Genomic DNA, 22821 nt, shown 5'->3' with positions numbered 1-22821 from the left:
AGCCTCCCCGACCCCATCTGGCCTGGTTTGGCACCCACCTTGGCCCAGGAGGTGCAGCAGCAGGGAGCAGGCACACAGCTGGACATCGAGGACCCTGTCATGTAGCTGCATGGTCGTGACCACCACCTCCACCAGCTCCGGGGGCCACGGCAGACCTGGCAGGGCGGGTGGCACAGGAGAGACTCATTTTGGGCCAGATCGGGGGCATATAGACCCGACCAGGGCCCCCAGAGGCTGGTAGGAGCCTGCAGGGCCCTAGGTGGGTGAATAGAAGGGGGAAGGACAATGAGGATTAGCGCTAGGTCCATGGAGTGCATGCCATGTCTGCCACGGGCGTCCTGCTCTGTGCTGCCCACAGCCCTGTGAAGTGGCCCCTCCCAAGGCTGCCCTCCATATGCAGATGAGTAACCTGGGGTCAGCAGGATGAAAGCACCTGCTCTTCAGCAGTTTGAACCTAGCCAGTCTACTCCAGAGCCCTTGGCTGCAACTGCCCTGAGGGTGGACGTGGGTGGGTGGGCTCCATCCACCCTGCCACTGTGCCAGAAACTGTTGTGGGCTGGGGACTGGGTGAGGGGCAGTGGCCAGGCAGCCATCCCTCCACTCTAGGCTCATGAGAGCAACAAGGATGAAGTCCTGGCACCTGGAGTGTGGAGCGAAGCAAGACCCCCCAACCCTTTTTTTTTTTTTTTTTTTTTTGAGACAGAGTCTCACTCTGTCGCCTAGGCCGTTGTGCAGTGGCATCATCTCAGCTCACTGCAGCCTCCGCCTCCTGGATTCAAGCGATTCTCCTGCCTCAGCCTCCTGAGTAGCTGAGATTACAGGCATGCACCACCACATCCGGCTAATTTTTGTATTTTTAGTAGAGACAGGGTTTCACCATCTCTGGCCAGGCTGGTCTTGAACTCCTGATCTCAAGTGATCTGCCCACCTCGGCCCCTCCCAAAGTGCTGGGATTACAGGCATGAGCCACCGCGCTGGGCTGCAAGCCCATTTCTAAGCAAGGCGTGGAGGGAGGTGTGGCTCCGGGTGGTGGGAAAGACCTACCCTTTGGGATGGGGCCCAACAGCTTCCCTAGTTTCCCCAGGAAGGCAAAGTCTCTCTTCCCAGGGACTCTGTCCTGGTCACAGCTGAGCTACAAAAGGGGTCGAAGAGGAGGAGGGGAGGGAGGGAATGGTAAATTAGGCCCATATGAGGCCTCTGCTACCTGCTCGAAGGCCAGGGCTGGGCCTTGTCACCTCTGAGGCCCGAGCCACTGCAACAAACCTCAGTGGATTCCTAATCCAGGTCTGATGGATAGACAGACGGATGGATGGGTGGATGGATGGATGGATATGTGAAGGCAATGTTCAGGCAGGTGAAAAAGGTTGAATGGAAAGATTTTATGAAAGCATGTTTTGGCACAAATGTTTTAAAAATTGGCCGAGCACGGTGTCTCACGCCTGTAATCCCAACACTTTGGAAGGCCAAGACAGGCAGATCACTTGAGATCAGGCATTTGAGACCAGCCTGGCCAACATGGTGAAACCCCCTCTCTAATAAAAATATGAAAAATTAGCTGGGTGTGGTGGCACACACCTGTAGTCCCAGCTACTTGGGAAGCTGAAGCAGGAGAATCACTTGAACCCAGGAGGCGGAGGTTGCAGTGAGCCAAGATCGCACCACTGCACTCCATCCTGGGGGACAGAGCGAGACCCTGTCTCAAAAACAAACAAACAAACAAAAACAAAAAAAACCCTGCTTTTCCCAACACTCTCCATGAATGAGCAGTAACAATCTTTTTGGGTTTGGTTTTGTTTTCTGAGACAGTGTCTTCTAGGCTGGAGTGCGGTGGTGCAAGCGTAGTTCACTACAGCCTCGATTCCCTGGGCTCAAGCAATCCTCCTGCCTCAGCCTCCTGAGTAGCTAGGATAACAGACATGTGTCACCACACCTGGCTAATTTTTTTATTTTTTGTAGAAATGGGCTCTCCCTTTGTTGCCCAGGCTGGTCTCAAATCCATGGGCTCAAGCAGTCCTCCTGCCTTGGCTTCTCAAGGTGCTGGGATTACAGGCGTGACCTACTGCGCCAGGCCATGCATTCTTAATAGGTGGGCAAGTTGTATCTGTGAAAATTTAAAGTATTCAAACCCTTGAACATCTAGGAATCTGTGCTACAGAAACAAGCGCACAGATACATACACACCAGGGTGTCCGTTCTAGTATCATTCATAATAGTGGAAATTGAGAAACAACTCAGATACCCCTCATAGGGACAGTGGGGTAGATGGGATGTCTGTGGCTCCACTAAAATCATGTGAGGGCTGCCACACCACCCATTCCCCTTCTCTGCTGTCTTCCCCAGGCAGATAGCAGAGACACGGGACTCTCCTGGGGACACATGCACGCCTCCACGCTGCACTAAAGCACTGGCGAGGAGAGCCCGGGGTGAGGGCCAGCCTCAGCTCCCCACAGGCCGGACCATAGCTTCTGCCCCTAGGGGAGCAGCTGGGAAAGGGGTGCAGGGTGGGGCCTACCTAGCTGATCTGCAGGCATTTTCAGAAGCCTCTTCATGGCCCTGAGCTGGACTTCGGGCCAGCCAGAGAATTTCTGCATGACCTCTGCAGGGACAGGAAGGCAGGGGAGGGACCTTTCTGAGGACCAGGGCCTTGGGGCTCTGTCTCTGGGCACCACACTGGGCTGGCTGCTGTGTGTGCATCCCCTCCTCAGATCCACAGGTTCAGGATGAGAGGGAGGGGCTGTTACCATCCCCAGTTTACAGATGAGGACACTGAGACCAAGCAACTTTTCCTTAATAGAACTCAAGTCTCTGTCTTGGAGCACACAGATGATGGAGCGCACTTCTGCTCATCCTGGGCACATAGAAGCACGCAGGAAGGAAGTGGTGCTGTGTGAGGAAGATGTCCTGGGACCACTGTGTGCCACCCAGGCTGTGGAAGCAAAAGCAGAGGGTTGTGGGAGGCGTGGGCAGTGACTAGGCCATTGAGCTACATAGAGGATTTGTGTAGCAGGAGCGGAGGGAAAACAGGTGGGGGCCAGGCTATGGAGAGGAACTTTGTGTTATAGGTAGTTGGGAGCTATGGAGGATATTTGAGCAGAGCAGTGTCCTGGGCAGTGTGTAGTGATGGATGGAGGGAAACCGTTCCTACCCACTGGTCGTGCATGTGGAGCAAGGCCAGGGGCATAAATAATGAACCCTCTGGAACTAAACAATAGGATGCCAAGGCCATGGACAGGAGCTTCAGGGCACAGTCCCCCTTTGTGTCCCCAGCATCACCTAAAATGCTGGCCACGTTGCCTTCTAACAGCATGTCGGTGATGGACGCAGGCACCATCTGCCGGTGCAGGGTCAGAGAGACGCACGAGGACTTGAAGGAGCCTCTCACGAAGGTGATGTGCACTACGTCCCTAGCAGAGCAGCAGAGAGGGCTGAGTAACCCAGCAGCGCCCCCTGCCGCCTCCCCGTGGGGCTCTCCCTCTGCCTCTGGCTCCGGGCTGCCCATTGGTGCGGACACTGGACACTGAACTCCCTGTTTTGGGATCCATTTGGCAGGGTCTCTCATAGTGTCCCCAGTGTGTCCGGCAAGCACCCCAGCAATTCCACACCCAGGGACGTACTCCACGGAGGCAGGGCCTCAGCTCACAGAGCTGGGGGACAGTCCAGGGCCCTGGCACTTTTGCTCTTGTGGTCCCCTGCCTCCATAGAAACATGAAAACCCAGATTTTACAACTGTGTTGGTATAAAGATGAATATGACCCAGGCTGGATTCCTTGCTATATGTTGGGTTTTTTGTTTTGTTTGGGTTATTTTTTAGATGGAGTTTCACTCTTGTCACCTAGGCTGGAGTGCAGTGGCACAATCTCGGCTCACTGCAACCTCCACCTCCCGGGTTCCAGCATTTCTTCTGTCTCAGCCTCCTGAGTAGCTGGGACTACAGGCGTGCCCCACCATGCCCAGCTAATTTTTTTTCTATTTTTAGTAGAGACGGGTTTCGCTCTGTTGGCCAGGCTGGTCTCGAACACCTGACTTCAAGTGATCCACCCACCTCAGCCTCCCAAACTGCTGGGATTACAGGTGTGAGCCACCGTGCCCGGCCTGGATTCTTTGTTATATGTTTTTGTTTTGTTTTTGAGACAGGGTCTCACTCTGTCACCCAGGCTGGAGTGCAGTGGCGAGATCTCAGCTCACTGCAACAACCTCTGCCTCCCGGGCTCGAGCGATCCTCCTGCCTCAGCCTCCCCAGTAGCTGGGAACACAGGCATGCACCACTACACCCAGCTAATTTTTTGCATTTTTCGTAGAGACAGGGGTTTCGCCATGTTACCCAGGCTAGACTAGAACTCCTGAGCTCAAGTGATCTGCCCGCCTCGGCCTCCCAAAGTGCTGGGATTATAGGCATGAGCCACCGCCCCAGCCAGTGTTATGTATTTACTTTTGTCTTCTGATTTTAAAATAAGTTGGGATGAAAAATTTAAAGGTGACCATTTTCTTTAGGAATTTTTTTTTAATGTAGAATGAAAACTTTTTTCTGGAACCCTAAAAGTGTCGTGGGTCCTGGGGGCTACGCCTCCTGTGCCTCCTGGGGGTCAGTCTGCTCACTCCACTGTACATTCGGGATTACTCGCCGCAGCACGGTTTGGGAGAGCCAGAACTGGGCAAAGCCCAGCTATGCAGGGATAATCAGGGCATCTGTGATGGAGTTCTTTGAGGTGTTACAAGGCCAACTAGCTGTGCTTGTATTAGGGTGGAGAGATGTTGAAAGATAAATCCATAGGTTAAAATAAACCCCGACCCTGAGCTCACTTTATCGTTATTCGATCCGAGGGGTCGATCTGGAGCATCAAGGGCAGAAGATTCCCGAAGGTTTCCACATCCGGGACCTGCTTCTCCTCCATTGTCTTCAGGATGGCCTTCAGGCTGCCTGGGCTCTGGCGGAGGGACTTCCGCAGATGCATGGCTTCTGTGCCCTGCATGGAGAGAGGACAGCTCTGTGTATTCCCTTAAGTAAATGAAAACTAGGTCCCAGCATGGGCAGGGGACGACCAGGGACCAAGAAATCCAGGAGGAGACCAGGGAGATCCAGGTGTGGCCACCGTCTACAAGAATGCCCAGAGACCCCAGGGGCCCCAAGCTCTTCCATAAGAAGAAATGGAGTTTCAGAGAAGCCAGCGGGTTGTCTCCCGGGGTGGAGTCCTGCCAAGAAAGCCCCCTGATCTAGACCCAGCCAGTAAGACAGCATGCCCATTTCACAGAGTGTGAGCATGCCCAGGGTCACACTGCCTGGGCTGGGGCTGGAGCTCAGGCTATTTCCAGGATGTCACACAGCCTCCGAAGTGGGAAGGCTCTCATTTCCCTGGGAGTCTTTCAAAGGAAGGGAGTGGCAAGGTGCTTCTCAGAGGTGGAGTCTGGGGGTCTGGGAGACCATGGGGAACCTGGGTCCAGCCAGGTGTCTGTCCTTTCTGGGGACCTCGGTGCCGGCAGGTGGTGCTGCGGAGAAGGGGAGCTTCCTTGTTTTGGGCATGGCAGGCCTTCCCCACTTTTCTCTTCTGCATATAGAGGATAGGAAGCGACAGGCTGGACTTCCCTGCCTCCCTGCAGCCAGAGTGACCTTGGAGTGCTCGCGGGGCCAGTGGGGCCCTCTGCCTCCCCTCCTTCATGCCCACAGGCTGTGGCCATGGTGCAGGGGCCCCAGCAGGGATGAGAGAAAGAGCTGCATGCTAAGGATGTGCAGGAGGAGAGAAGGCACCTCCACACCAGCCTGGGGCTTGTGCATGAGACAGCCGGGTGTGTTCAGGCCCACACTGGGTTCCCGTTGCTTGCAACTCCGTGCAGCCTTCATGCTCACAAGGGCACCTGAACTTGGCTTTTCTCCATCAAGAGTCAGTGACACCACCTGGAGGGCTGCTGCGAGGGTCGCGTGGGATGGTCTGAATATTACCACTGCTGTCATTATCCTGCTAGAGCCCAGCGGGTGCTGCAAGCTGAGGGGTTCTGAGGAGGGCAGGCCCCTCGCAGGTGGAGAAAGGGGCTCTGTGCAGCCTGCAGAGAGCCAGGGGAAGGGATGCAGAGGGGAGGCAGGGTGAGGCCAAGCCTTTTCCCCAGGCCTGGGCACGTGGGGAGCAGCATGTGGGGTGTGGGGAAGGGAGGGCGGCTCACATCCATGAAGGAGCAGCTGGTCATGTCCAGAATGATGCAGCCCAGGGACCAGATGTCTGATTTCTGGCTGAAGGAGAAGTTGAGGGCTTCAGGGGCCATCCAGGACTTACGAAAGGGGTCTGTTGGTAAAAGCAAGGTGGGATCCCTGAGTCCTTTGCTCCCTGGGGGCAGGGGCTTGACACAGTCACCCTGCCCAGCACTGTATCCCCTTTGGTGGCCCCCCGCAAGCAGCTTGAAACACAAGCCCTGCAGGTCCTCTTCTCAGAAGAGGTGGACAATATTAACTGTGGGGAGGAAGAGGCCCCGATCAGCGGGAGCTTTGCATTGATCTGGAGCCAATGAAGCTGTCCATCTTGGTGGGTGCCCACCAGGCTGGCCCATATAGGTGGTATGTCTGTGTGCCCTAGATGGCTGTAGAAGGAGTTGGAAGAGGCACGTGCCAAGAAACTGTGCACCCCTCTAAACTTCTTGCCCCTTCTAAATGTCAGGACCTTGGGGGCAAAGTTACAGTTGCTCTGCCCTACTTTCTCAACTGGAACCCCAGACAGGGAGGCAAAAGTGCAGACTCCTCTGAGTCCATCAGTCCCTGGTTGGCTTCAGGCAGCCCCTCTTTCTCTGGACCTCCATTCCCCAGCCCAACAGTAAAGGGCTGGACTCCAAGGACGCGTGCCATCTACACCTCCAATAGAACCAACCATCTGCCCGTCTGTCCACCCATCCATCCACACACACCCCATCCATCCACCCATCCACCCACCCATCCTCACCCACCTACACACTCATTCACTCACTCACCCACTCATTCACTCTCACCCACCCACCCATCCATCCACACACCCATCTACCCACACACTCACCCATCCATCCATTCATCCATACACCTACCCACCCACACATCCATCCACACGCACCCACCCACCCATCCACCCACCCAACCATCCATCCACAACCCATGCACTCACCCATCCACCCACACACCCATCCCTCCAACCACACACCCATCCATCCATCTACTCACCTACCCATCTATCCATCCATATATCCACTGACCCACCCACCCACCTATCCATCCACTCACCCACCCATCTATCCATCCACTGACCCACCCACCTATCCATCCACCCACCCACCCATCCACTTACCTACCCTCCCATTCATCCATCCATCCATCCATCCATCCATCCATCCATCCATCCATGCACTCATCCACTCAATCCATCCACTCACCCACCTACCCACTCATTCACTCATTCATCCACCCACCCATCCATCCATATGCCCACCCACCCACACATCCATCCACACATGCACCCACCCACCCATCCATCCACAACCCATGCACTCACCCATCTGCCCATACACCCACCCATGCAACCACACACCCATCCACCCATCCATCCACTCACCTACCCACCCATCCACTCATCCACCCATCTATCCATCCATCCATCCATCCATCCATCCATCCATCCATCCACTGACCCACCCACCCACCCACCTATCCATCCATCCATCCACTCACCGACCCACCTGCCCACCCACCCATCCACTCACCCACCCTCCATCCATCCATCCACTCATCCATCCACTCACCCACCCACCTGCCCACCCACCCATCCACTCACCCACCCTCCTATCCATCTATCCACCCATCCATCCATCCATCCATCCATCCATCCATCCATCCACTCATCCATCCATCCATCCATCCATCCATCCACTCATCCACTCACCTACTCACCCATCCACTCACCCACCCACCTATCCATCCATCCATCCATCCACTCATCCATCCATCCATTCATCCATCCACTCACCCACCCACCCACCTATTCATCCATCCATCCACCCACCTATCCATCCATCCACTCACCCACCCATCATCCATCCACTTACCCACCCACCTATCCATCCTACCACCCACCAAACCACACACCCACCCATCTACTCATTCATCTTCTGTCTACCAAGGACTGAGTGCGGCTGGGTGCAGTGGTTCATGCCTGTAATCCCAGCACTTTGGGAGGCCGAGGTGGGCAGATCATGAGGTCAGGAGATCGAGACCATGGTGAAACCCGGTCTCTACTAAAAAAAATACAAAAAATTAGCTGGGCCCAGTGGCAGGCGCCTGTAGTCCCAGCTACTCGGGAGGCTGAGGCAGGAGAATGGCGTGAACCCGGTAGGCGGGGCTTGCAGTGAGCCGAGATTGCGCCACTGCATTCCAGCCTGGGCGACAGAGCGAGACTCCGCCTCAAAAAAAAAAAGGACAGAGTGCAACCAGCAACTGCCATCCTGGGACTCTGGACTCCTCCTCTGTAGTTGCTCTCTCCAGCCCCCTTTCTCTAGCCATCTTTTCAAAGGAACGAGAACTCGTCTCCCCTTGCCACCCACCCCTTCATCTCCTGGGTTGTTGTAGGACTCAGTGATCTACACGCAGCCAGTGCCTGGCACCCACAGACCCTCCGTCCTGGGCATTTTCATATCCTTCCTTCTGACACTTTCTTTTCCCTCCATGAGAGGCAACATTTTCTGGGGTACCACAAACAACCACGACTTTGTTTCTCTCAAATGTCGGGTGTCTGTGGGGCCCTGCCTCTGCCCCTGGTGGTGGCACGCCTGCTCAGTTGCAACCCAAAGGAGGTCTCTTTGGAGTTTACACAAGGCCAGGGCTTTGTGGGGACCTTCTGAGCAAACAGCTGTTTGATGTTGCCTCACTCCAGCACCCAGAGTAGCCAACACCATCTGGATTCTAGGCGCCAACCCCCTCTCCCACAACCTGGGGGAGCCCCTGCCACCTTCCTCCGCACGAATATTCCATTTGGCTTTGTCTGTCATTAGCACGTTGGAGCTCAGGTCCTGCAGTTTGCAGTGGTCACTGCTGATGAGGATGATGTTGGAGGGTTTGAGATTCCTGAAACCAAGAGGTGGGTTTGCCTCTGGGTGCCAAGGGGCCACCTGGGCAGCCACCACCCACGACCCCAGGTGGGACCAGTGTGTGTGCTGAGCCTGACTCTCTGCTCCCTGCCCCACCTGGTTCTGCAGCAGCAGCCCACATCCTCCTCTCCTCCACAAAATGCCCCATCTCAGCCTACTTTTTAAGCAGTTGTTTCCTATGTACAGAAATATACTCAATTATTTTAAATCGGGGGAAAAATCCTCAGCCACAAGTAGGAACACACCCAACACTCCGAAGAGGTCCCTTGATTGACATGTTCACCTCCTTAGATATCTCAGCTACGCATTTGCCTGGGGATTGATTTTTGGCCATTGTGCGACGTCTAGTGACATTAACACTGAATGTGGAATGTGAGCATTCCCTTTGTACGTATGGTCTGCGTGGTGTGTGTGTGTGTGTTTTAAGTCAGGGTTGCCCAGGCTGAAGTGCAGTGGCACGATCATAGCTCACTGCAGCCTCAAGCTCCTGGCTTCAAGCAATCCTCCCATCTCAGCCTCCATGTTGCTAGGACCACAGGCGTGCACCACCACGCCCAGTTGCGTAGTTTCCCTCTTCCTCTTTAAATAAGATATTGGTGTTCAGAATTGGAGCCATCTCCCAGCCCCTTCAGACCATGGATTCTCCAGCCTGAAAGTTGTGCCGCTGGGGGTCAAAGGCTCAGCAGGGCCCACTCAGCCCACACTGGCCCCACGGCAGGCAACCCGGTCTCTCTTCCTGGCAGGGCTTTTGCCTCCTTCCTTTCCACGAACTCTAGAGCAGCCCGCCTGGCTAGCGCACACCCCATGAAGCTGTGCGTGTGCACATGGCTTGAGACCACTTGGAAGAGCCTCTTTCAAGCCCAGGAGGAGCTCTGTAAGGTCCCCATCCTATCCTGGCTGCACTGACCCGGTGCACCTTTCTCCCCAGATCCTGCCCACGGGCACTGGCACCCGAGTGGCCTCAGTGCCTTTTCTCCCAAAGCAGCCAGCCAGTCCGCAGAGGTCAGGGGCCCCACTTACCTGTGGATGATGTCCAAATGGTGCAGGTATTCCAGCGCATCCAGCACCTGGCCCAGCACATTCTGCATCCACTGGGGGAGAAGTAGGGGGTGCCAGGATGGGAGGGGCACCCTATGCTGCTTTCAAGGGGGTGACACTCAGAGCAGCCAGCAGGATGGTGGTGTATCCTCTCCTTGCATCTTGAGACAGGCCTGAAGCCAGCCAAGCGCTCAGGGTGGAGGAGGCTTCAGCGTGGTGGCTCTCCAGATGGTAAAGCCGCGGCGGCAGCCAGAAGGACTCTGAGTTTCCAGACTCCACACTGCTGTCTCCATACCAGAGACCCTGGGTGCTGCAGGGGCCCCATCCCTCCACCCCACTCTGTGGCCCGCGCTGCCCCACACTTGCTGGGAGCTGAAAGCAGATCGGCCTTGCGGGTATGGGAGAGGTGGAAGCCTTCAGTGCCTACATGAGCTCAATCCTCTAGGTCATTCAAATGAAAAGAGCCCTGAGAGAGAATGCTAGGAGTGTTCTGCATCAGAGACAAGCTCCATCGAGTACCCAGGGTGGTGATTCTGAAGCTGGGCTCCTAGGGCCCCTGGATTCAGGGCCACCCTGGGGTGTCAGAGAGGGGCTGAGGGGGCAGGATGTGGGCGTCCTCCCACTGCCCCCAGTTAGAGTAGGTCTGCTGCACTTACTGGGTTTCTGGGAATATTTCGTGTTTTGAAGGGCTTCACTCACAAAGTCTGAAACTCACTCCGGGCCTGCCTCTGAGGCCCATGGTAAGAGAAGAGCTGTGTGCCCCGAAGAGCCCCTCAGGGGGACATGGTCCCCCCAAACACAGTTCTCAGGGTAAAAGCAGGCAGCATTCATCTGGGGTAGATGAAAGATCTAAATGTGAAGGCAAAAACAACCAAGCTTCCAGAAGACAGAGGAGAGTATCTTCATGATCTTGGAGCAGGAAATGCTTCTTAAACTCCAAAGGCACTAACCATAAGAGTCAGCATTGGGAAAGTGAACTCCATTACAGTTAGGACTTTCCATCATCAAAGGACATCATTAAGAAAGTGAACTGGCCGGGCGCGGCGGCTCACACCTGTAATCCCAGCACTCTGGGAGGCCGAGGCGGGTGGATCACTTGAGGTCAGGAGTTCGAGACCAGCCTGGGCAACATAGCAAAACCTTGTCTCTGTTAATAATACAAAAATTAGTGGGTGTGGTGGTGGGCACCTGTAGTCCCAGCTACTCGGGAGGCTGAGGCAGGAGAATCACTTGAACAGGGAGGCGAAGGTTGCAGTGAGCCAAGATCATGCCATTGCACTCCAGCCTGGGCGACAGAGTGAGACTCCATCTCAACAACAACAACAACAACAAGACTGACACAATGAAGTGCTGGCCTCCATGTGGATCGGGAATGCTCACAACTTGTGAGAGTAAACATGGGACCAACCAAACCACGTCGGAAATCTGTCTGGAGCATCCACTGAAGCTACACACATGTACTCTACGACCCAGTAATTCCACTCCTAGGTATTCATCCCAGAAAAGTGAGTGTCTTCCAGCAATGCTCATAGCAGCCTTATTCACAATAGCCCCAAACTGGAAGCAGCCCAAATGAGACTAGGTAAACAGCCTGCAGCACAATCAGGCAGCAGAGTGGCAGCAAGCAATGAACACATGATTTGCTGGTGCATGCAGCAGCACCGCGGGGCTCACAACAGCAGGCTGAGGGAAGGAGACCAGACAGGAGTGGCAGCATGCCGGACGAGTCCATTTATAGGAACTTCAGGGACCGGCAGAACAATCTGGAATCATGGTCACCGACTGGGAACCTTCTAGGGTTAGGAACGCCTTCTGTCTTGATCTGGATGGAAGTTGTGTGAGTGCATCAAACTGTGCACTTAAGATCTGCACACATCCTAGAGTGCAATGCCTCGAGGCATACATTTAAGAAAAAAACAAGGCTGGACTCCATGGTGCCTGCCCTCCCGCTGTTACTTTGCCCTGCACCGCAGGGCCTGTGTCACAGGTCTAGGTGGCCCCCAGGCCTGGTGCCCCAGAGGACCTCACCTCAGAGTCAATGATTTTCTTTGCCTTCCTCTTATCCTCAATGACCTCCTGGAAGCTGAGCTCATTGAACTCCATCACCAGGCAGAGGTACAGAGAAGAGATCTGCTGGGACAGGAGGCCCTTAGCCAAAGGACACCCAGGCCCCGGTGCTTCTGCAGGCTCGCCTGCTCCAGGGCCTCCCTGCGCTCAGCTGCCATTTGCAGTGGCCGTGGGAGCACTGCCCACTGGAGGGGGCTACAAGCCCCTCCTGCCCCACCTTCAGCTTCCTCTCTCTCCTCTCCCCATTCCCAGGCCCCACCTCCACTCCACACTCCATCCACACCAAGCTACTTGGACTTTCCCAAAAGCTGCACTTGTCCCCTGGCCACTGCACATGTGGACCCCTCTGCCTGGACCACTACCCACCCCCTTCATAGGGATAACTACGCACCCTTTAGGGCTCAGCTCAGACCCATTTCCTCTGAGGACCCTGCCCTGGCCAGAGCCCCAGCAGACCAGGTCAGGGCCCCCAATTCTGTGCTCCCTCCCATAGGGAAATGTCCTCTTGGCTTCTCTGCACCCTCCTTGAGAGCATTAGGGGGTGCTCAGAAAATCTTTGGGAGTGCATGCAGTGAGGTCCCCTCCCCAAGACCCACCTGGAGCAGAGGGAGCATGTGAGGGGCCTTTCCTGCTCGGACCCGGGATTGTTGGCCCCAGGTGGGAACACCAGTGTGGACATCTCATGCAGGCTGGCGCCTGGCAGAAGGCTTCTTAGCCTCTCTTTACCTCCAGCACCCCTTGTGCCTGCTCAGCCTCCCGCTGTCTGCCTCAGTCCCATCAGAAGTGACTGGAAAGCTCCTGGCTCCTTGTAAAGACAAGAAGTCATCCAGCCTACAGGACCCGGCTGCTGGACCTGAGTCTCCGTCCCCAATCAGCTGTTTACTAGCTGTGTGGCCTTGGAGAGCTCCTGAACCGGAGCCCTAGGCCCCATCAGGAGCACAGGGACAGTACTTCCTGCCCTGCAGCCCTCCTGGCACGTGGTGACGGATGTGGTGCTGGTCAGTAAGCTGCACAGGGGCTGCAGGAGTAAGGGGCGCACAGGCCCAGGACGGCACCGGCGTCGGATGGCTGTGGAGACGGGGGTCAACTAGCTCCTTCCATGAAAGTAAAAACTCTGTCATCAGAGGCACAGGCTCACCAGGACAAGCTCGGTGGCTGCGTGCAGAGCCCGGGAGTCAGGCCCATCTGGCCTGGCCCTCTGGCTTGGCCACGTACTAGCTGGGTAACCTGGAGCAACTTGTTTCTGTTAGCCTCTGTTTCTTCTTCTGTCAAATGGGTTAAGAACCCCTCCTGGCCAGGCGTGGTGGCTCACGCCTCTAATCCCAGCACTTTGGGAGGCCGAGGCAGGCGGATCACTTAAGGTCAGGAGTTCAACACCAGCCCGGCCAACATGGTGAAACCCCGTCTCTACTAAAAATACAAAAATTAGCCGGGCGTCATGGCACGCGCCTGTAATCCCGGCTACTCGGGAGGCTGAGGCAAGAAAATCTCTTGAACCCGGGAGGCAGAGGTTGCAGTGAGCCAAGATCACACCATTACACTCCAGCCTGGGGGACAAGAGCGAGACTTTGTCCAAAAAAAAAAAAAAAAACTCTCCTGACGATAAGGTTTTTGGGGCTCCTATGAGACTATGCACGGAAAGCCCCCAGCATGGTACCTGGCCCCAGTGAGTGTTAGGTCAGGGGTGGCCACATTTACAGTCACTGCCATTGCCACACGAGCTATTCTGACAGTGGGGGGTGGGCGTGCTCTGGGCTCAGTCTGCTTGGTCCTGCAGCCCACTGCGTGGTGGCTGAGCCCGTAGGTGTCAGCTCTGACCCACCTCCCCATTCCACGTGATGAACAGCTCCTGGTACACAGAGATGTGGGCGTGCCGCAGCTTCAGCAGTGGCATCAGCTGCCAGGATAGAGCAGAGGAAACGGAGAAGTCAGTGCCTCTCCACGCCTTTCTCAGCTCGGGCTTCTCTGTCACACATCCCAACAAACATGCAAGCCTCGGGCTCTGAGCTGGGCCGGGGAGTGGGCTCAGGGAAGCTGCACGGTGGTTAGGAGCCAGGCAGTCCGATGTGGGTCCTGTCTCCAGCATGAGCTGGCTGTGCTGGGTGACGGGGCCTCATATTGTCATCTGAAAATGGGGGTCCCAGTGGAATCTGCCTCACAGGGATACCATGGGGGGTGAGTGAGCTGTGGCAGTCAGTGCCAGGAAGGTGGGGATCAGCCACAGCCAGGGCTGGCTGGAGGAGGTGGTGCAGACACCGGGAGGTGGGCACACGGAGAGGTCCCAGTGCCCCTGCCCTGGCGGAAAGTGCTTTGAAACATGCCCAAACAGGAGCAGATAGGGCTGCCTTAGAGACCTGGAGCCAGACAGACAACTGCTTGTGGTGGAAGGTTGGGCATGAAAGCAGGTGGCCTAGTGGGCTGTGGATGGGAATCGGCAACGTGAAAAGCCATGGCGGCGTGCGGCTCTGGGCAGGCCCCATGCTCTTTCTTCCCATTTGTTACCGAGTAGCCTGGGCCCACCACTGTGCTTCAGTCACACTATACACCCAATAATGTTTGCTGGCCAAGCTCCAGAGCCAGCAATTCCAGAAGACAAACAAGTGACCATGAGATAGGAGGGGACACCTTCAAGCTCGTGGAAAATTCAAGAAACACAAAGAAAGGCTACTCGGAGGCTTTGCCAATCAAACCGAAGTGCAGCTGTTATTGCTATTATTGTAAATGAGTATGTTACTGCTGGGCAGCTCTGAATGGTAGAATTAAGGGTAATTTATATTTGTTTTGTTAAACAATTCTGGTATGGGCGTGGTGGTACATGCCTGTACCCCAGCACTTTGGAGGCCAAGGTGGGACGATTGCTTGAGCCCAGAAATTCAGACTAGCCTGGGCAAAATGGTGAGACCCCATTGCTATTAAAGAAAAAAAAGGTAAAAACAAAAGAAAACCCAATTCTGTATTTTTAAAATTTTCTGCTGTAATTAATAATTTTATATTGAAGAAAAAATATTTAAAAAAGTTATTGGTAGATTAACCTAGGGACCCGGCCAATATTTCTTTATTTTTGAGACAAAGTTTTGCTCTGTCACCCAGGGTGGAATGCAATGGTGCAATCTCGGCTCATTGCAACCTCCGCCTCCCAGGTTCAAGTGATTCTCCCGCCTCAACCTCTCGAAGTAGCTGGGATTACAGGCGCCCACCACCATGCCCAGCTAATTTTTTTGTATTTTTGGTTGAGACAGGGTTTCCCCATGTTGGCTAGGCTGGTCTTGAACTCCTGACCTCCAGTGATCCACCCACCTCGGCCTCCCAAAGTGGTGGGATTACAAATGTGAGCCACCGTGCCCAGCCCAATATTTAAACTTTATGTTCTCTGGGAACATATGTTCTAAGTTGTCAGCACCTGCATTTAGCAGTGAGTGTTTGGGGCATGGACTCCCTTCATGACCTGGGGCTGCTGGCTTCACAGCTGAGGCAAAACTGGTGCTGATGCTCTATCCCTCCCTCCAGCCTTCTCTTCACCCAGGCACTCAACAAGAAGGTACAGAGCACAGTCTGTGTATGCGCCATTGAGCTCTTCCAGAGGGAAAACTACCCTGAGAGTTACCTCCTCCAGGGCCTGACTGGCGTAATGGTCATCCATGCATTCCACCTGCAAGGGCACAAGAGCATGAGCTTAATAAACATGTAGCAAATCATCTCTGTTATCACCGCCATCACCACCACCACCACCACGACCATTACCATCATTGCTCAGCCACCACCTCCACCACAACCATCACCATCATTACCACAACCACAACCAACACCACCATCACTGTCACCATCATCACCATCACCATCATTACCATCACTGCCATCACCATCATCACACCACCACCACTACCATTACCACCATCACTCCATCACCACCATCAACACTATCATCACCATCATTAACATATCATTACCACCTCCATCACCACCATCACCATCACTGCCATCATCACAATCATTACCATCACCATCACCATCATCACACCACCACCACCACCATTACCACCATCACTCCATCACCACCACCATCACCATCACCACTATCATCGCCATCATTACCATCATCATCATATATCATCGCCATCATTACCATCATCATCACCACCATCACCACCACCACCATCATCACCATCATCATCACCATCACCACCATCACCATCATTGCCATCATCATCACCACCATCACCACCATCATTACCATCATCACCATCATCACACCACCACCATTACCACCATCGCTCCATCACTACCACCATCACCACTATCATCACCATCATTAACATCATCATTACCACCTTCATCACCACCATCACCATCACTGCCATCATCACCATCATTACCATGATCACCATCACCACTGTCATCACCATTACCATCATCATCACCACCATCACCACCATCATTACCATCATCACCATCACCATCACCACTGTCATCACCATTACCATCATCATCACCGCCATCACCACCATCATTACCATCATCACCATCACCACCATCATCACCATCATCACACCACCACCATTACCACTATCACTCTATCACCACCACCATCACCACCATCGTCACCATCATTAACATCATCATTACCACCTTCATCACCACCATCCCCATCACTGCCATCATCACCATCATTACCATCATCACCATCACCATCAACACTGTCATCACCATCATTACCATCATCATCACTGCCATCACCACCATCATTACCATCATCACCATCACCACCATCATCACACCACCACCATTACCACCATCACTCCATCACCACCACCACTATCGTCACCATCATTAATATCATCATTAGCACCTTCATCACCACCATCACCATCACTACCATCATCACCATCATCACTGTCATCACCTTCATTACCACCTTCATCACGACCATCACCATCACTACCATCATCACCATCATCACTGTCATCACCTTCATTACCACCTTCATCACCACCATCACCATCACTACCATCATCACCATCATCACTGTCATCACCTTCATTACCATCATCATCACCGCCATCACTACCATCATTACCGTCATCACCATCACCACCATCATCACCATCATCACACCACCATTACCACCATCACTCCATCACCTCCACTGTCACCATCACCACTATCATCACCATCATTACCATCATCACCATCATTACCATCATCACCATCACCATCATCACCATCATCACACCACCACCATTACCACCATCACTCCATCACCACCACCATCACCACTATCATCACCATCATTAACATCATCATTACCACCTTCATCACCATCACCATCACTGCCATCATCACCATCATTACCATCATCACCATCACCATTACCACTGTCATCACCATCATTACCATCATCACCACCACCATCACCATCATCACCATCATCACACCACCACTGTTACCACCATCACTCCATGACCTCCACCGTCACCATCACCACTATCATCACCATCATTACCATCAACATTACCACCATCATCACTGCCATCACCATCACCACCATCACCATCATCACACCACCATCACTACCATTACCACCATCACTCCATCACCACCACCATCACCATCACCACTATTATCACCATCATTACCATCATCACACCATCACCATTACCATTACCACCATCACACTATCACCACCACCATCACCATCATTACCATCACACCACTACCATTACCACCATCACACCCATCATCACTGTCACCATCACCACTATCATCACCATCATTACCACCATCATCACCACCATCACCATCACCGCCATCATCACCATCATTACCATCATCATCACCATCACCACCATCATCATCATCACACCACCACCATTACCACCATCACTCCAACACCACCACCATCACCATCATCACTATCATCACCATCACCACCATCATTACCAAAATCACCATCACCACCATCATCGCCATCATCACACAATCATCACCATCATCAAAATCATTACCATCATCACCACCTTAACCATCATCACACCATCACCACCACCACCCCTATCATTACCACCATTACACCATCAACACCACCGTCACCATCACCACTATTATCCCCATCATCACCAACCTCATCACCATCATTACCACCATCACCATCACACCACAACCACCATCATCACACCATCACCACCATCACACCATCAACACCACTGTCACCACCACCACTATTATCCCCATCATCACCACCATCACCAACATCATCACCATCATTACCACCATCAACATCACACCACCACCACCATCATCATCACACCATCACCACCATCACACCATCAACGCCACCGTCGCCATCGTCACTATCATCACCATCATCACCACCATCACCACCATCATCACCATCATTACCATCATCATTACCATCACACCATCAACACCACTGTCACCATCACCACTATTATCATCACCATCACCACCATCACCATTACTATCATCACCATCACACCACCACCACCATCATCACATCATCACCACGACCATAATCACCATGACCACCATCACCATCATCACACCATCACCATGACCACCATCACCATCATCACACCATCACCACCATCACCATTATCACCACCATCGTCACCATCATTGCTGCCACCACCATCACCACCACTACCACCATCATTGCCACCTCCATCATCACCACCATCATCATTATTGAGCAGGAGTGACAGGCTCCCACCATTCCTGCCCCCACCATATGGCACAAACGGAAGATATTCCTAAGGCAGAGAACTAAAAATACTTAGAGCAATGAGAACATCTTTGCTCCTGTTGCAAAGATAAGTTTAGGACAGCATAATATACGCTCCAAGAAATCAGTAAAGGATCCATTTTCAGACCGTCTTTAAACAGGAACATCTTGTTCTGGTTGGGAAAGCATCAGTCTCACCACTTCATTCCTTACCCACATGGGGAAGGTTGTCTCCACGCATGGAATGTGCAGTGCTCTTCTCTCCTGTGCCCTCTCCGGGTGGAGGTGGGGAGGGCATGGAAAGGGAAGGGTGGTGGCAAGGGCAGCACGGAGCTTTGAGTCTGCAGCATGCTTGGTGGCACAGGCCCTAGGTATATACTACCACTGGCTCTAATACCAGATCCTCACCCAGAATTTTGCTCAAAAGACTTATGAATGAAGTACTCTTATAATGGGGTGATTGCAGACCATCATGTAAAGTTAGTGAATTGTTCCCAGATCTATGGAGAGACCTGAGATGCCAGTGGCACTGTCCCGTGGAATCCAGAGCAAAGACACTGAGTGAGCCTTCCTGTCTTCCTTTCCTCCTGTCCTAGGGGGCATATGAGGAGGTGAAGTTGGCCAAAACACGGAAAGACTTGAAAATGTTACATTGTGGCCGGGCACAGTGGCTCACGCCTGAAATCCCAGCACTTAGGGAGGCCGAGGCAGGCGGATCACCTGAGGTTGGGAGTTCGAGACCAGCCTGACCAATATGGAGAAACCCTGTCTCTACTAAAAATACAAAATTAGCCGAGCCTGGTGGCACATGCCTGTAATCCCAGCTACTTCGGAGGCTGAGGCAGGAGAATCACTTGAACCTGGGAGAAGGGGGTTGCAGTGCGCCGAGATCACGCCATTGTACTCCAACCTGGGCAACAAGAGCGAGACTCCGTCTCAAAAAAAAAAAAAAAAAGCGGCTGGGTGCGGTGGCTCACGCCTGTAATCCCAGCACTTTGGGAGGCCGAAGCAGGCGGATCATCTGAGGTCGGGAGTTCAAGACCAGCCTGACCATCGTCTCCATGTTGGTGGAGAAACCCCGTCTACTAAAAATACAAAATTAGCTGGATGTGGTGGCACGTGCCTGTAATCCCAGCCACTCAGGAAGGCTGAGGCAGGAAAATCGCTTGAATCCGGGAGGCAGAGGTTACAGTGAGCTGAGATCACACCACTGTACTCCAGCCTGGGCAACAAGAGCAAAACTCCATCTCAAAAAGAAAAAAAAAAAGTTACATCGTATGACCCAGAAATCTCACTCCTAGGAATTTTTCCTAAGGAAATCATGGATGCTAAACAAAACAAAAAAACAAACAAATCCATAATGCTATAAGCATCTTTATCAGAGCTGTTTACACAAAGTGAAAAATTGAGAACAAGCTCAATGCTCAGCCCGTGTGATAGGGATGGCTTGGGTTAGTTACAGCACATCAAGCAAGACGGGAGGCCACACAGTTGCCAGAGCCAAGAGAGGAGGAGGCTGTGGGAATGACATGTGGGAATGACATGAAACTATGTTTGCAATATAAAAAGGATGCTATCAACTTTAACGATACCATTCTCCTGAATCCAAAAAAGTTTACAAACGCTTAGGAAAAAAGACTGGAAGAACCCATAAACTCCTACCTACACTCTCTTTCCCCAATTTTTATTTAGAAATAATTGGGTGATATTTTTATTTTTAATTTAATTAATTAATTAATTAATTTAGACAGAGTCTCGCTCTGTCACCCAGGCTGGAGTGCAGTGGCGCAATCTCGACTCACTGCAACCTCCGCCTCCCGGGTTCAAGCAATTCTCCCGCATCAGCTCCCAAGTAGCTGGGACTATAGGCACCCACCACCATGCTCGGCTAATTTTTGTATTTTTAGTAGAGATGGGGTTTCACCATGTTGGCCAGGCTGCTCTCGAACTTCTGACCTCAAGGGATCTGCCTGCCTCGGCTTCCCAAAATGCTGGGATTACAGGGATAAGCCACCATGTCTAGTCATGGCTGACATTTTTAAAAGCTCCTCAGGCCGGACGCGGTGGCTCATGCCTGTAATCCCAGCACTTTGGGAGGCCGAGGCGGGCGGACTGCCTGAGCTCAGGAGTTCCAGGAGTACGAGACCAGCCTGGGCAACACGGTGAAATCCTGTCTCTACTAAAATACAAAAAATTAGCCGGGCGTGGCAGCGTGTGCCTGTAGTCCCAGCTACTTGGGAGGCTGAGGCAGGAAAATTGCTTGAACCCAGGAGGCAGAGGTTGCAGTGAGCTGAGTTCATGTCACTGCACTCTAGCCTTGGCGACAGAGCAAGACTCCATCTCCAAAAAAAAAAAAGCTCCTTAACTGCTCAGAGGGCAGTCAGCCACACTGCCCCAGTGGCTTGTGAGACAAGGGGGCCAACCCCACAGCCAGCCAGCAAGAGAGCAGGGCAGGGACAAGGACTCCAGGCCCAGCCATACAGGGTGAGACTGCGGAGCTGTACGGACTGAGGCCTGGCCCACTAGCGGCTGCTGACAAGGCTCCTCCCGCTGTGTGGCCAGCCCTGAACCTGCTGGGTCCCTGCCACCACCACAGAGAGGAGGGCGTGCCAGGGACTCTTGCAGCAGCTTTCTCACCCTAGTCCCTCTGTTGATCTGGACCTCCCTGTCTCGGACACACAAAGGGCTGTCCTCCTGCAGGCCTACACCTCCCCATGCCCTGCTAGCCCTGGTGAGGAGTGTGGTGGAAGGGCTCAGGGCCTGGTGTGTGACCTTAGCCCTGTGTGACCTTGAGCCAGTCCCCATCCTCTCTGGGCCTGGCTCCCTTTTGGTAAAACTGGTGACCCAGCACTGGGTAGCACGGTGTCCCCCAGTGAGGTGGCCTGAATTCAAATCCTCTTGGAAATTGTGTGACCTTGGCTAGTCTGGCGCTGCATTGAGCCTCACTGTCTTTGGCTATAAACAGGGTCATGGTTTCTGCTTTACAGGGTTGACGGGAGATGAAGTGAGTCGGTGCCTGGCATACAGCACGGGATGCGTAAATGGTGGGAGGTGGTGGTGTTGGAGTAAAAATTAGCATTGCTTCCCCATCAAGGTGACAGAGCTTCACGCACCCCCACATCTACCCCAACCAGATTAGTCTCCACAAGTGCCGGCAGCGAGGAATCCAGCTGCTGCATCAGGAAGCTTCTCCAACATGGGAAGAGCTTGTATTGGGGAAAATCACAGTCACAGAACCACCCGGCATGGGATGCACAGGCTTGGCCTCTTACCTGCTTTATCACATGCTTGACTTTGGTTTCCATTTCCTCCACCACCAGGTTCACCCCCAAGGCCCCAGGATTCAGCTGGTACAAAACCTACCAGCAAGGAAGAGAGAAGCTTTCAGGAAATGCACACAACTTTTCCCTTTCCAAAAGCCCAGCTCCAACTCCTTTTCTGGCCCTGCTAACTCCCCTGTCAGGCTGGCAGAGCAAGTGGCTCCACCCCATCTTGCAATGGAGGAAATGGCCCAAGGAGGGCAAAAAGCCTTTCAATGGCAGAACTCTGATCTCACCTATTTGGGGCCGATTCTGGAGCTCTTCTACAACCCTGTATCCCTCCCCCAACCTGCAATGAGGACCAGCTGGGCACTCAAGTGCAAGAACCTCCCCGAGAAAAAGGGCTTATTCACTCTCTATAGACCTCTGTGACCTCAACTTCCAGCATCCACCTCCCAACTGGTTTCCAACAAGAAAGTAACCAATCTTGTGACTGGTACAATCAGGAAGCCATTGTGTGCCTGGCATGGTGCCAAGCACTTCACAGCCACCCTTTGCAGTTGACACCATTGCTACCTCTGTGTTTACATTGGGGAAAACTGAGGCACAAGGAGCTAGGTCCTTGCCTGA

General features: G+C 53.3%; 1 protein-coding gene across 5 annotated transcripts in view; it reads right to left on the bottom strand.

Moving 5' to 3' along the window:
• STKLD1 (serine/threonine kinase like domain containing 1) overlaps nucleotides 1–22821 on the bottom strand; it is a 30428-nt gene that overhangs the window by 5315 nt on the left and 2292 nt on the right. For all 5 annotated transcript variants that reach the window (XR_010130389.1, XM_019033142.4, XM_019033141.4 and 2 more), the window contains exons 2-12: nucleotides 22204–22290; nucleotides 15797–15841; nucleotides 14015–14089; nucleotides 12154–12255; nucleotides 10108–10178; nucleotides 8949–9064; nucleotides 6154–6272; nucleotides 4801–4964; nucleotides 3274–3404; nucleotides 2513–2596; nucleotides 39–155 (exon numbers count right to left, since the gene is read on the bottom strand). Coding sequence is in view for 4 of the 5 variants with exons in the window: in XM_019033142.4 (XP_018888687.4) it covers nucleotides 39–155; nucleotides 2513–2596; nucleotides 3274–3404; nucleotides 4801–4964; nucleotides 6154–6272; nucleotides 8949–9064; nucleotides 10108–10178; nucleotides 12154–12255; nucleotides 14015–14089; nucleotides 15797–15841; nucleotides 22204–22290 (1111 nt within the window). In the remaining variant the exon portion in view is untranslated. The remainder of the gene's footprint in view (nucleotides 1–38; nucleotides 156–2512; nucleotides 2597–3273; nucleotides 3405–4800; nucleotides 4965–6153; nucleotides 6273–8948; nucleotides 9065–10107; nucleotides 10179–12153; nucleotides 12256–14014; nucleotides 14090–15796; nucleotides 15842–22203; nucleotides 22291–22821) is intronic.

This window comes from Gorilla gorilla, chromosome 13 (genome assembly GCF_029281585.2).
Source record: "Gorilla gorilla gorilla isolate KB3781 chromosome 13, NHGRI_mGorGor1-v2.1_pri, whole genome shotgun sequence".
NCBI lineage: Eukaryota > Metazoa > Chordata > Mammalia > Primates > Hominidae > Gorilla > Gorilla gorilla.
The sequence above is the reverse complement of the archived record's forward strand: the minus strand, read 5'-3'. Positions and strand labels throughout refer to the sequence as shown.